General features: G+C 40.0%; 1 protein-coding gene across 6 annotated transcripts in view; it reads right to left on the bottom strand.

The window, feature by feature from the left end:
• LOC137258981 (inositol 1,4,5-trisphosphate-gated calcium channel ITPR3-like) overlaps positions 1 to 16,483 on the bottom strand; it is a 169,699-nt gene that overhangs the window by 133,767 nt on the left and 19,449 nt on the right. For all 6 annotated transcript variants that reach the window (XM_067796680.1, XM_067796683.1, XM_067796679.1 and 3 more), the window contains exon 2: positions 11,910 to 11,980. In XM_067796680.1, coding sequence (XP_067652781.1) covers positions 11,910 to 11,980 — 71 coding nt within the window. The remainder of the gene's footprint in view (positions 1 to 11,909; positions 11,981 to 16,483) is intronic.

Below are 16,483 nucleotides of genomic sequence, written 5' to 3'. Positions count from 1 at the left end.
ACTACAAACATGGGTGAACGTTAAGAGATATGATAGGACGACCAGAATACGCAAAGTTTTCTATGACAGTTGTCTAGAAGCTACGACAATTGCGGATGTTAACAAAACCTTTGGCCTAAAACATAATCCCACACATTAACCACTTTCACTTACATCGTGGCCAGCTTCCTTTTTAAGAGAGAAATGTACCTTCCCATTTGTACAAATAACATGTAAGAAACGATTAACAAATAACTTTTGTCTACGTCCCATATTTTCCCCTTGGCTGAAACTCTTGGCGCCTGAGCGAGAATCCTCCACAATCCAGGCGGTTGTTATTCCAGTTTGAAATAAAAGACAGAAACCCTCCCGGAGAGCAGCATGGAAATTTGAGCTACAGGTAACTGGTTCAAATATTCCGACTGATCCGTCGGGACATGGCGCGGACAGGAATCTCTTTCTTCTTACCCCCATCCTCTCAACCTAACCGCACATGCTCAGTCCACGCTTAAACAAACCGCATTACACACCGAGCTGCTTCTCCAAGGGAGGTAACTCGACGCCTCCAAGAATACAGCCGAGACGGAGCCAGACCATTTCATCATTAGGTTTACGTTGAATATACCTACTGAAAAACATACCTTATCAGTACCCCTGGCTTCATTGATTTGAAAGTTATGAAATTTATTCAAGAGGTGTGTCATTATGATTACAATATGTTTTGGGTGGACCTTGGAATATTGTTTAGAAACACTGAGTTTTTTTTCTCTTTCGATGTAGTGCACAATAATAATGGAGTATTTATCGTGGTCATCCACTTCAAGCTTTCATGACACCGTTTTGTGACGCTACTCAGGCTAGTCAACACAGATAACTCATCGTGTGACAATGAAAACTTATATTAATCTATGCACATACGATACGAGTGGAAACATCATTTGAATCGAAAGTGACCTACCGCTACTGGGTTCCATTACTTGCTTCATAGCGTGGAGCTGTACCGGTCGGATGTGAGTGAGTGAGTGAGTGAGTGAGTGAGTGAGTGAGTGAGTGAGTGAGTGAGTGAGTGAGTGAGTGAGTGAGTGAGTGAGTGAGTGAGTGAGTGAGTGAGTGAGTGAGTGAGTGAGTGAGTGAGTGAGTGAGTGAGTTTGATTTTATCCCGCGTTTTACATCATCCCAACAATATCCGGGAACACCAGAAATGAGCCTCACACATGGTACCCATGTACAGACATTGTACAGGAAGTCAGCGAACTACACTTCACGTGTTCGTTTGGAGTAATGAAATAATTTACTCACTCACAACCTCACCGTAATTTGAATATTTGTAGGAAACCCTAAACCAGGCATACCTATATGAAAATACACTTTTCACAATCCACACGCGTATCAATAATGATGTTCTTGAAAGGCCCTTGGGAGCTTGGTGGAATAAATAAATTTTACATGACCCGTTCTTGGATAACAACGTATTTGAATACTTTATCACGACGGCTAATATTCTTGCTCCTTCTACGGGTACGTAATGATCTATGATTCATCTTTCACATCTGGTGATCATAAAGGAGCAAGAATTAGAATTGAAACATCGCGATAAAGAAGAAAAAAGAAGATGTTACCCATAAAACGAGTCATGTATTCACGCATGGATATTTTCTCGACAACACGCTTCCTAGTCGAGTGTCTACACATTACAGTGTTTCTGAGTTTCAAGTGCAACCCGCACGTCAGTACGGGCCAACCCGCACGCTCACACAGGCGATCGGAGTTTAAGGAGCTGAGTGAGCCTGATGTAACAATATCGACAATGAAAAATACATCTTTCAAAGATGTTTGTCATTACCTTGAATGTATTACTAGGGAAAGATAACGCAACACTATGATCAAACGTCGATAGTTCGCACGTGCTGTCGGCAAAAAAATGGTGGACTGGACTGCAGATGAATGTGTAATAGTACGGAAGAGTTTTGCATGTCTTTCCACAATTCTTTTTGAGGCATGGACGCTTTTGAAAATATATGCAAAAACCAAAAAAAACCAACATTATTATATATACATTTTTCGCATGTTCCTGTTTTTCATCACTTTACTTTGGGTTGAACCGTACAAACCACGTTATCGTACACGCTGGTTCCAAACAAACCGTGGGAGGCACTAATTTCATATTATGTATCAAGCGAATCCGTAACACATGTTAACTTTTAGCGAGGTGCAACTTGGGTCATCAAAGCAATGAATAGCCAGACATGCATTGAATTCCTCACTGCATTATAGCGTCTGAACGCACGCAATGGGAGAAAAGTGGCTACAGAGATATCACTTCCGTGTTGACTGCGCTACAAGCGAATAAAATATTTCACGTAAATAGCTATAGCGTGCGATGAAATAAATTCTATTTATGTGTTACGATAAAATCACAGGAACTAAATTTTTTGGGTCGATTGTGAATGTGAATTACAAAATGTAACAACATAATTATTACAATAATTAACACCTAAATATAAAGACGGTTATTTGCTTAAATAGTTAAACATTTGTGCTACCCGGAAATAGACATTGCAATATTTCTACCAATGTATTACTGTGATAACACCTTGTAAGATTATTAGCGAATTAACTATATTTCCGTAACCCGTATTTCCATACCCCTTTATGTTAAATCAAATATCCACGCATCACTTTCGATACAGACCACAACTGATTTGCCGAGATCGTCAGTTGTACACTGACTCACCTTCCGATGGATCAGTCATAGTTGCGTCCCATAGCCGTTCCAGGATCCGATGAGGTTCGAACTATTATGAGCAACAGATGATTATGCTAGGTTTTCCAACACAATCTTTGTTCTCTTGGTTTATTCATATACAGAAATATAGTCAAGCGGCATAAAATCAGACTCACTCACTCGACTCAACCAAATACCCTGTAAAAGCTCATGTGCCGCTGAAAAAATGTCAAGACGCAGTAAATAATGGTACAAGTTTACTGATGTCCTAGATAAAGGTCGCTTCACACGGTGTGAGAATCGAACGGTTTCACCGCTAGGCTACCCCGTCCCTACCCCCTGGCAAATAGTACCTTGGGAGGTGATCTGTCTCAGATTGCATAGTCATAGTTTGCAATGTGAATCATGAAATTTATCAACATAAAACATCTATCTTGTCTCAGCGAAAATGCTTATACAAGTATTCAAATCGTTATTGCTGGATTAGTATATAATATGCGACGGCAAACAGTGTCGGACATCCTTCGTGTACAACTACTTCCGAACAGGAAGTCAGTGAAATACAGTTCACGTGTGCGAAGCAAATTTGGGCAAGTCGACCAACCCATCTGACGCTGTAAATACTACAAATAAACAATGTAGCGGGTAGACGATGTGTTGTGTTCACCTCTCCACCCCCACATTGAGCGCCTGACCCCACCTAACGGCCGCGCCACCTACATCGTAACCAAATCTCGTCCCCCTGGCTTATATTAATTTGTTTATTGTCACGTGGTGCCAGCTCAGTGCTACATGTTGTTACTTTCACGGGGGGATGAGGAAGATGGTGACGAATTTCTGAACATGGAAGCAAGGATACCATGTCAGTATGGCTGTCTAAATGTTGAATCAAATATTATTTTGAATTTATTATTTATTATTTTGATTTCCGTCTGATGGTATTATATATTGCAGAATGAGTGCGTTGGGCTTTATGCAGCTTTTAGCAATATTTCAGCAATATCACGGCGGGGGACACCAGAAATGGGTTTCACACATTGTATCCAAACGGGAAATCAAACACTGACCTTCGGCGTGACGAGTGAACGCTTTATCCACTAGGCTACCCCCACCGCCCCTCCTGTACAATGACTGAATTACCCTTTTAGCCAACACCTTGTTTCATCATTGACAGTCAGAGTTGCGTCTTTTAGGCGTTCCAGAATCCATTGAGCGTTTGTTCGAACGAAGATTCGAACCTGCATCAAACTGGTATTTTGGAGGCATATTTTGTGACTACCAAGTGCTTACCGTTTTACGGAACACCTGGTGTCATCACTTTCACAGCTATTCTAACACCTACTCTAGATGACAGCCGTTTGCGAGGACAGTCAATGCTGGGGTTTCGGTTGAACTGATAGATAGATATTTTATATTTATACATTACTGGAAACGTGCACACTACATAGACCTAACATGGAAGGCAGAGTTCGCTATACTTGCTATAATATCTGAATGACAGAGACTCATGGACCCTCTAAATCAGTCACCAGTCTATTCATCCATCCATCCATCCATCCATCCACCCACCCTTTTTTGACAAAGCAATGTTTTTATCAGGTAAAATGTTTGATTTGAACCAGCGTTCCACAAGAAAGTAACTCAAAACCCAGCAGTTATTTGCGATGGCATATACACGAGATCTCTGATATACAAAGAATGGCCGAATTTGGTGTTATGCCGACGCATGCCTCACGTTGACCATATCTTGAAAAATAGAATGTACGTGGACATTCAGTTTAAATATTTGGAGTGTTCTAATTACATGGTTTATATTTTCACTACATTCCCCAGTCAGTATTCCGGCAAGAGGATCGGACTTATATGTTAGCTACGTGAAGAGGGTAAAAGCGGAGCGGTACCAATCTGTAGACGAAGTCGCAGCTAATAAGTGCATTTTTAACTGATATTGTTGTCAATAATTTAAGCACATTTCATTCGAAAACTCTAAATATGATAGCGCCTTCAGTTACAGGGCACTTATATAATAAAAATTATTTATATACAATATAAGAACACAACTTAAAATACACCACGTTCCATTTTGGTAATCTAAAAACAGAATCATTATAAGCTACCAAAAGGCTTTCTTAACACAATTAAGAATAAATAATTGAGAATTAAACAAAAATTCAACGAACCTAACTCTCACAGGCTCTGGCTCGAAGGCTTGCACCCTCTCAACTACTGTACATACATTGGATATTAATATTTCGTTACAAGTTGCAACAGGTATCCAATAAGCAAGGGTGTTGAGAGGTTCCGTACAGCAAGACTGGAAGCAACATCTTGATAGCATTAAACGCTGGCTGTATAATCCGGGATGATCGCGGAAATAGTGATTGGCTAACTTGGCTAGGTAAGCTATGGAAGTCAGGCCGTATTGCTTGTAATTGGCAAGGTAACAAGTACATATCCTGTACCTGGTAACCACTCCGGACATGTTTCATACCTGTGTTTAGGAAACGTGGCGGAACGATCTGAGATGCTGTAGGTGCGACCTTCATGCATCAGATCTCCATTACCACAGCTAGATGCGTAGAAATAAACAGTCGTGTCTGTATCATGGTGCCCTTAGTCTCGATCTCTTCTTCCGGATTATCTTTTATGGGCTTTTGTATAATACATATGATCAATATTTTGCAGTATTAGCTACTCCGGACATATTTTCAGCCGGAAATTGAACTGTGAACTTTCTCAGAATTAACGGGGTTTGAATGTTCCGTTTTATAATAAGTCATACCGGACAGTACTGCGATGGTCTAAATAACAAAGATATATTTAAAAACACATGCATCCTTGCAAAATGAGTATGAATTTATACATTGCTACACCATTACACAGGTACACATGTTTCAACATAAAACGATCAATATTAATGAGTAAAAGATCAAGCTATAAACGCAATGCTGGATAATCAGTATTTTGAGATAACATTTTCAAACAGGTATCATTTTGAGTTACGCACGGATAATACATTTGCAAGGTGGTAAACTACTTAATACGAACAAGGAAATTGAAACATCAATACCACAGGGTGAGCCTTGACCGCATCCCTGCTCTGGAAATAAAATACCAAAGACACTATATGAAGCAAGTGCTTATTCCAGATCCACAATCCTTGTAACTAAAGTAACAGGGTTACAGAGGTCAGACCAATGTGGGTTGATGTCTACTTACGCTCTTCCAGCACCACCAGCGGAAGGAGTGAGCGTCGTCCAGGTCGTAGTCATCTGTGGAGCTAGGCTTTACCCATATCCCCACCATGTCACCCCTGAGAAGCACGAGGACACACCCCTACCATTCCCGGTCCCCTACTCCAGTGAATACAACAACACCATCCGCATCCCTGACGTGTGGATCCATGTAATCCTCTGTCTCATCAACTGTTGCTCAGCCAGGTTAGTGGACATAATACAATTTTACAAACTATTGCTTTCATTTAGAACCTGTCCATGCGTTCCATTATCTTTTGCTTTTGAGAAGGATGTGGAACTGTCCAAACGGATTTGGTTATTGGCCATCAAACCCATTTATCGGTAAAGTAAGCATGTTCAAAATGGATTCTGAAACGATATCTTGAACATCATGGGCAATTCAATGGAAAATCTTCACCTCAGCTCAACAACTATGGGAACAGCTCATTTCCGGTATGCTGACCAACCTAAAGATTTCCGATGGAGAAAGAATTAACACAAACTTGGCATGAAAAATATGCAGTTTTCAAACCAGGTATCCATCGCGGTCAAACACATCCATCGCTAGTTGGTCCTGAAGAGGGATTACATGGACACTGGTCTGTCCACATATACTGTGAGCTGCAGAAGCAACGGTGCCACAGATCACACCTCCATCCAATATGTCGGCCACCTGGCAACCGTTATACAGGGTATCTTGTTCAGACAACCGGTGTGCCAATAGTTAGGTCAGAACACTGCTCATTAAGTGATCGGTTCCAATAGAAATGTTTGGACACCTGGTTTGAATCCTGTGGCTAGAATAGTTTACATGAACCGTCGTATGATTCCCTATCGAGTTCCCTACACCTCGGAGAGCTCGGCATTCATCTCGATATGACTACATACCACGCTCTGTAATTCTCAGCGTAGGGTGCGCTCGTGGAAAGCGATTTAATTTAGAATGTTTAGCAATCGTTCAATAGAGATGAAGGATCTTGGTATGATATTATGCATCAGACGTACGTCTATAGAACTGCTGGTTCTTCCTCTATCTTCACCATCTTCACGAGTGTTATATGAGGATTCGGTTTCAGAATGCATTGCACACTTAGTATAATACTCAACTGCAGCTAAACCATGCGTCGGCCTTAAACAAGAATATTCATTTAGCACAGTTTAAAGTATGACATTTCATAGCTAATTATGAACTCATCCTAAAAGAATTACTGAAACTGGTCTTGCAAAGCTCTAGTCTCTGACATGTGTATTCTCAATTTATTGGCCTACTCTTGCAGGTAATTTGTAGCAAGTGTTTAGTATTACACCGGTACACCTGCCGCTTCTATTGAAGTAAGTCTGTGCTCTTGCTTGTATATATCCCTCCGGGAATTTCTTTTCTCACAGATCAGTGTCAGTCACCTGTGTGGTCGTAGGGTTTGCTTTATTCGAACTTCCTACATTTAAACTTTGAAACAGATATCTATTTATTCATCAACAGACAATTATATAAATGTATATAATTAAATTACTTGAACATATTTCGCGCAGCAACACTGTTCCCGTCGCTTGTTATGTATTTTCATGTCATCAGCCTTATTTATGTGACCAGTATTAAGTATAAGTGTTTGATAAATCTGGTTTTGTTGCGGTGGTAAGCAATATTCACTCAGACAATTTTACTCAGTACTGTTCTGGAATCGACATGATGACCTAGTGCACACACACAATAACGGCAGTTAATATTTACATGAAGACAATCACATTACAATGTTAGACCACAGGAATACGTACACAAGGAGAAGTTAACGAACCGTATACTAGTATGTTATTGATCATCTTGAGACAAAAGGGTAATAACGATTACTACAGTCAAAATAATTATTCTTTAAGTGCCACGAATCCTGTGACTAAAGAGGGTGAGTCAGGTAGTTAAATATTGTGAATATCCAATATGTGTCCGCGTGTTTGGTCTAATGTATTATTTCGATAGTAAAGACGCGACAAAATTCCTTAACTGATCAGAAGTATGTATTTCTTTGAATATTCACGTTGTACAATGTATAATCCTGTTGATTATTGTTGTAGCGTTGAAACATTTTCAGTCAGTGGTAAACGTCACTACATATGCAATTCAAACGTCAGACGAAGCGGGTTCTCAATCAACGATTTTCATAGACACATGAGAGAGCAATATACTTGCGTATAAGACCATTCGACCTACAGTACAAAATAGTACATAGTACTTATATTTGAGTTACCCAATGTGTACATAGTATGCACTTGATGTCTTTGGAGTAAGACACTGGCAAGGACTATCATGAGACAGGTATATTCAACATGATCTTTATATTCGACAGCTTTACAATGCTTTCATACAGGAACATTATCATTGACAATATCCAAACCTTTTCGGATTAACTGAATACTGACGTATTAATATTACATCCTGATCTAAATATTGTGAAAATACGTTTATAAAAACAAATATCATAATGTCAAATGTGCAAGTATACATGCAGCATGGATCGAAGAAACGATTCTGCTAACAAAGTTTCGCAGAACAAACCTATTTTAAACATTTCACAAAGTTGTTAATTTTGTTAAATATCCGAGAATGTACAGAGACTTTGAAGGTAGACAAAGTGCGCACTTGATGTCGTTTGCAACGACTGGAGCTTACAGTTGCATATAACACTAACTTCATATTCAACAGCTTTACAATGCTTACATGATGCAACATTATCATTTAAGGTATACAGACCTTTTCTGATTAAATGTATATTAAGAATATATCATCCTGATCTGAACATTGTAAAGATACGTTTATATAAGATAGTACATAGTATAGTTGAGTAAACAAATCTGTAAAGAGCATGGATCGATTAAACGATTCTTCTACCAATGCTTCGCAGAATAAACACATTTCAAATATTGTACCATATTGTTAATCAAGGTAAATATCGATGATGCACAGGGACTTTGAACGAAGATATTGTGCCCAATCGATGTGTTTGGACTAAGACATAGGAGATGCCTATCACAGCTGTATATATCATGAACGTCATCGTCAACAGTTCAAAATGCTTACATAATGCATCATTATCATTGAAAGCATATGAAAATCTGTTATGATTAACTGGATGACGAGTACTTAAAACTCGTACAATAAGGGAAGTTCACATTTAAACTGAAGACAATCCCATTACAATATTAAACAACTTGAATGCGTACACAAATAGAAGTTAATGAACCGTGTATGCTATTGGACATCTTGACATAAAAGGTTAATAAAAAACTATTATTCCTTAAGTGGTACGAATTTCCGTGGTAAATAGATTGAGTCTGAGTGTTAAATAGTTAGAATGTCCTTCTAAAGGTCGCCAGGTAGTTGGCTCTAATGTATTATTTCGATCGTAAAGACGCGATGAAATTCCCTGACTGATCAAAAGTATAATATTCCTTTGAATTTTTATGTTGTGTATAATCCTGTTGATCATTGCTCTAAGGTGAAACATTTTCAGTCGATGACAAACGTCACTGCACATTCGATTCAAACGTCGTACAAACCGGTTCTCAATCAACGATCTCTATAGACGCATGTTATGATTGCGAGTAATCATTGATCATGTGTTGAAACACGTTGTGCTGATGCATCAAGATATCTTTTTATCACTCATGACAAAATGTCATCATGTGCAGTGGAGTGCTTAACGATTAAGCGTTGAAACAACAATTGTCTTTAAGCCGCATTTCAACGACGTCAGTCATGTTTGAAATCAAATATACATTTTGCGAGGAAAATACATGCTCAAATTAAAATATGTATTGATTTAAATCTGCTTTTATGCAGCTAAACCTTATTTATCTGTGAATAGGTTTTCTAATAATATGTCAGAAACAGCAAAATATTGTCGACTCTGACTTCAGCAAGTTTTCACCAGCTGGGACAACCTACGCGATGGTTCGTTTCCTTACACTAGGTCCACCACAGGAATCTAAATGGACAATGTGTCGTGAGAGTCAGATAGGTATTACACAACGCCCTACTGGTCCATTGGAAAGGTCAAGTCTACGCAAAAATAACGTTAACTTACCTTTCATGTCGTCATGGGAGATGTTCCACTGGCAACTAAGACTAAAGCATAGCTCAGGGGATAAGGTGTTTGCTCGTAATACCTAGGGTCCGGTTTCAGGCCCTCACATGGCAAAGTAAGAAGAGCCAGTAGCTGTATCGCAGCTGTGATATTGCTTAAGTATTGTGCCTACCTCTAAGTGCACTTCAGGTGTGTTGTAATCCGGTTACATGGAGGCCGTATTGATGATGATTTTGAAAAATATAAAAATGTGTAAGATCTTACATGGACATCACAGCGGTAACGTAACCAAACTGAATTGAAATCAGTTATATAAATCATTGTATATAACTGATAAGAAACAACGCAACTATAGAAGGGACCACAGAAAAGGATTTGACAACCACAAGGGACAAACGTTATCCAGACGGTACTAAGCTGAATGTCTGCTATCCGTGACAACTCCAGTTCATCAAAACAGCTGGGTACCTCTAATTATATCGCCATCGAAAAGTACTGTTAAACATTTCTTTTTCACCTCCAGTATATATGTTTGTAGGAAAGGCAAGGGTTAAGTTAGAATACCGTTACATATAGACGCAACAGCTGTATTTGGGTTATGTCAACAAATTATACCTATCACAGACAATGTCAGTGCAATTCGACAGTCCACCGTGCCAAATGATTACATAATATTCAGAGTATCGAATTACAGACAGTTTCAGTCCTACGTACGAAACCGTTTAAGCACACTGGGTGACATTACATGTCCCGTCGCGTACATGTTAGAATACTCGAGAGATGTGAAGTTGCATACATTAACAAAATGAGTCCATTAAAAACTTAACGTACCTAAGTGCTAGCCGATAGAAATGGCTACCTCCATTCAACACAACGATGTGATAGGCACTTTAGTAACTCGATGGAAATCAGAACCAAAACGACTGAACAATGCTCAACGGAAGACGGCTGACAGTAGACATCAACATCATCATTGTATTTGAGAAAGAGGGCGAAGGTGTCATTGTTTCAGCAAAACACTGCAGGGAGATTAAACAAAGAACCATGGGGGAGTAGTGATATTCCATCCAACAAAACCTTATCAGGCAATGCCTCGTGCCTTCGGGTAACCCTGGAATTGCTGGTCCCATAGTGGTACTATAGCAAAGCAAGGTAGTAATCAATCCGCATGAATGCAAGGCTTAGATACCATAAGTATATTAATGGACATAGTGCAGTGTTCACTATGTCTATCAACATATACTGAATTTGTATACGTAGTTCCATGTATCAGAGAATGGTAACGGGCTCTTGGAGAGGGAGAAACCCATTACTATTGAAAGCAAAACAATAGCTAAAATTACAAGAATAGTCGTGTTTATAAAGTTGTCTTATCTGACTAGAGCTGGAAACAGTTTTGTTCCAAACACAAATGACATTTTTCCACAGAGAACAGCATAAAACCCGTAGCACGATACAAATGATTCGGTGAAAATTCTTTTCAGCAGCTTTTCGAAAATGCGACAAGAAGAATAACTTGGTTGAAGCAAACGGATGAATCACAACTGGGCGGACATGTGTTCATATTGTCAATCACTGGATTGTCTGGACCAGATCCAATCACTTCGTGACCACCGTCATAATGCCAAAACATTGCGGCGTTAAACAAGAAAGCAACATATAAACAACACAAAGTGTCCTAACGCATGAAGCAGAAGCCACAGCATTCCTGCATGGAAATATTCTTTGAATGGAGAAATGGTAGGTTTGAATGACCATTCTTTCCACACCTTTTCCAAGCTTAAAAATAACAATAATTTTTCCGCGATGAAACCTGCCGGGGTGGGTGTCAATGGCCACTTGGACCTTGTTTAAGTCTCACGAAGAGGGTATCATTATACAATAATTCCTTACCGGTTTTGTTGACGCGGAGGACAGCCATGCTTCCTTCGTCTTTCTGCTTCTCAGGGTCCGGTTTGTGTTGCCTGATAAAATAGAACGGAATACACGAGGGGTCAGAACGATCAAACATTTACTTTACAGATATTGATCAAAGACCAGTGTCATGTGTTCCAAAATAAATAAACTCGTATGAATCAGTGGACGGTGCTTCATGGCTGCTAACCTTACCTTACAGTAATCAGTAAAGTGGTGGGGAAACGAAAGAATAGAACGTCGACCAATATAAACATACGTATATATTGACTAAAAGGCTATAAATGTAGCGTCTTTTTTTACTGTAGGGCTGTTGTTAGGTTATAAGGGCTTGTTCTAGTACAAGTTCTACCATAAAATATCTCAGAGGGAATTTGGGAAATTGCAGGGGTAATAATTTGTCTCCATGATATACACTGGTTCTTTAAGGTTGGTGTTTCTGGTATAGACCTTGGGGTATATGATTCAGTAAGAAACATTTGTTGTATCAGCTGACAGCAGGTAGTTCAATGTAGGGCCTAGTTATATCTGGCAATTAAAGTTGGATTGATGATAACACTACCCTACGTCATTCAGGACACTGAGTACACTAAACATGCTGTTGATAGGTCCCGCTTCCTGCACACATAAAGGTCACTCTGAAGGCGATGATTACCTAAACCACTGGGTTGAGTGAGTGAGTGAGTATAGCTTTACGTCTATGTTTGGAATATTCCAGGAATATCACGACCACCGACATCTGAAATGGGCTTCACCATGTGGAGGAATCGAACCTTGGTCTTTGGCGTGACGAGCGGACTCTTTAACCACAATGCTACCCCTATAGAGGAATGTGTTTGGTGCTGATATTCCAAATTCCTGGTCAGGGCAGATATTGGATCCGAAACCAGAAATTTGGATTGATGCGCGCCCACGGACGCTAATCGGAAAGGTGAAGTACCTTTGACGATAGAGCCATCTTTGTCCCATGTTGGAACCAGTTCGCGAAATAGCTTCCAGCCTTTACTAGCCAGTCGGACTAGCCATGTCTCAAAGTGACTAGTCCACAAAATAATTTGAAAGAAGAAACTAAGCCAAAGATCACAAAAATAAAGACAATAAAATAGTGTCGGCATGGCATGTTATTCAGCATTAAACTGTTAATACGATGAACATTTTTATCTCACCATAATCGTGCATGATGTAAAGCGTATTATAACTTTACAAGTAGGAGGTAGTGACATATTTAGAAAAGAACCCATAGTCACTCGGGTCAGTGATTGTGGAGACTTTCTAGTCTGACTGGATTTTCATTAGCCAAGGGCAAAGGGGCTATTTGGCACACTGGTTCAAGTCTTAGTTCGGGATATCTACTTTTACGTCCGTTCAGTGATATTGTTAACACCCTGCTGACTCAGCCATACGGTGACGGTCTAAATAATCGAGTCTGGACCAGACAATCCAGTGATCAAAAGCATGAGCATCGATCTTTGCAATTTGGGACTGATGACATGTGTCAACGAAGTCAGAGAGTCTGACCACCCTACCTCTTTAATCGCCTCTTGCAACAAACATGGGTTATATAAGGCCAATATTCTAACCCAGACTTTCACGAGTGACTCAGTCATAGATAGGGGAGGAAGAATGTTGCCTAGTGGTTAAGTCGTTCGCTGAAGACCCGGGTTCGATTCTGAACATACGTTCAATGGGTGAAGCCGAGTCCATTGCTTTGATATTGCTGGAACATTGCTATATGCGGCTACACATTACCAGCTCCGCACCAAATGCACGTCCTGTAATCACACCATGGTCAATCTATTCATGATCATTTCAGGCGTTTAACAACGAAAACAGTTACGGAGCCTTTATCACATTGCGAATAAATCACTCCAACAATTTCCTTTCAGGGGGGTTTGATTATTTTCTTATCAATGAGACGGTGCTTACGTTCAACACTAATTGCAGGATCGATTCCGTTTGATTTTCAAAGTCATTGTTTACAGCTGAGGACGCATAACGATGTATGGATTTATTTCGTAAATATAGTTCATATTTGATGGCACCAATGGTACATTGCAGCTTGTTTAATATTTAATCACCTGTTCTATACTCATCTACGCAGTGACCAGATTTCCGTTAAACGCAAAACATATAATGTGGAAAGGGAAGCAACTCTCAAAGCTCTTTGTTTAAAGTATTAGATGTGGAACGTTGATTTTACTAACATGTGGTTTCGTTTCAACTATCAACAACGAGGGCAAGCTTCTGGAGATTCCCATGTTTACACTCGCGCTGGTGCCACCAATACTACTCTTGGCGCGAGAGGATCAAGTGGCGTATTCGCATATGTAATTATGATATGAAGAGGGCTTCAGTGGTTATATGTATATCCATATACTATATGTTTAACGTGCAAATATGAGTGTTGTGATCAGTTACAAATTATCTTTACTGATGCGACTTTTAGACAGAGAGGCAGACAGAGGACAGGCGGACAGACGGGCGGATGGACTGAAGGTCAGGCAGGCAGGCAGAAAGACAGACACAAAGACAGACACACAGACAGAAAAACACACATACTGAGAGGCAGTCAGACATGCAGGGACAATGTCAGTTAACAGAACACTCCATCCTCGCTCTTCCTTCAATCGTTTATATTTATAAAATCAAATGGAAGGGTGTGGTTTGGTTAACGTAGAGGCTTTCCATGACAGAATTGTATTGTGCGCTTTACACGTGATGGTGATCCTCTTGTGAAGCATGCAGCACACCTATCTAAGAAGACTCAAGGATCTCGGGGAGAATCCCGACATCAGTTTTGACTTTTTTGTTGGTTCTATACTGGTAGATGAAATGGAAGCTAAGTGCCATATCAAATCCGCACAAATTCAGTTTTTCAAGGGAAGGCTCTTTCTAAAACGACATCAGCAGCATATTTCAGCATTATCACGGATAGGGACAAAGGAAGACCACACACACACACACCACACACACACACCACACACACACACACACACACACACACACACACACACACACACACACACACACACGTGCACCACACACCCCCCAATGCAAAATGTAAACCACTCACCCTCGTCATGATATAGCTGCAATATTGCCAATGTGATGATAAATATTACCTCACTCATTCACTCAAAATGTAAATGTAAAATGAAGAATTAGTAATGAAATTAAAAGGGCACAGAGCCTTAAGCGGCATATGATGGCGTTGTTCATTTCTGTAATGCTTGTGGGTTTGACTACAAAGAGTGTAGGCAGGTTTAACGACAAGGGTAGTACATGCTTTTTAAACTGCCACTAAAACTAATACATTGTCTTCAGGATCGGTGTGACATTGCAACGATTCTACCGTACTCGAGATATGACAAGTCGGTGGGCCAAGTTCCTGTAGGTGTCAGTCACCACGACTTGAAGTGAGTAGGTTCGAGGGTCATTGTGTGCTGGAGATTAGATGCCTACTCTGAGAGTGTGGGTTCGGATCCCGAACTGAACTCAACAGGACAAAAGTACTAGAATCTGTACTTTACTGGGGATGTTTAGTCCCCGATATAACGTGTAATGCATTTGAACACTTTCTTAATGGCATAGTGTATTCACAACAGTAACATGCTTCCCTTTCCTGTACAGCAGTGAATTTACCACCGGACATTCTTCACTAAGTCAACAACATGGATGGTGTTGTTGCCAACATGTACCTCAAACTCTTGGGTGTTATTGGAATCGTGTGTCTAAGAGTAATTATCAATGCTGTGTAGTTAATTTCAGCATGTTAGCGTTTGTCTGTTCGTTGATATCAGTTAGACGAATCTGAAGGTGGCACTTTCCAAGTCAGTGTAAAGTTGATATAACTTTACAAACCTGTTTGTCGTCGGCATGGAAAAGATAAGGTAGCCCATAACGGCGGCATGTTACACCAATGGGGTTAGGGTATATTACCGAAGAGGAATGGTTGCATGGTAACAATAATTAGATGGGCTAAACAATGTTTCAAATGACTTAACGTGAGATGTGAAGCCAAACCAACTCTGTGTCTGTATTTGTTCTCAGTCAGTCTGACAATGCCTGACAAATGTGCAATGGAAGCTGTCAAAACCTGCATCTGTCCAATCCGGCATGTTGTCAACTCTGGCGTAAAATCTCAGTCCCGTCAGTTGCTTGCGCATTTATCATCATCTCTACAAGCCTGTACATTGCACAAACCGGATTATTTCTTCAGTCCCAATGAGTGCCGGTTCAGACAGCTTCCACTGTATTCGTAAACATATGTTCTGTCATCACAAGATTGCCTGGTTCATACTCGATGTACAAACAACATCGTGCAAGTGTAATACTAGTGAAGGAAATACATAGTATTACTAAATATATGGTAAAATACAGCTTTGTCACTTGTATTCAGAAACATCTCGTTAAGCACTGGCATATTATCAAACCACCATGATATGAACATTTATAAAGGGATTTGTGCAGTCCGTCCGCACAGCCAGACATACAATTACATACTAAGTTTAACTATGTTAAATGTTTACACGATAAGGCGGCGATGAGTATTT

Source organism: Haliotis asinina, chromosome 12 (genome assembly GCF_037392515.1).
Source record: "Haliotis asinina isolate JCU_RB_2024 chromosome 12, JCU_Hal_asi_v2, whole genome shotgun sequence".
Classification (NCBI taxonomy): domain Eukaryota; kingdom Metazoa; phylum Mollusca; class Gastropoda; order Lepetellida; family Haliotidae; genus Haliotis; species Haliotis asinina.
Note: the sequence above shows the minus strand (reverse complement) of the source record. Positions and strands in the feature narration are given on the sequence as shown.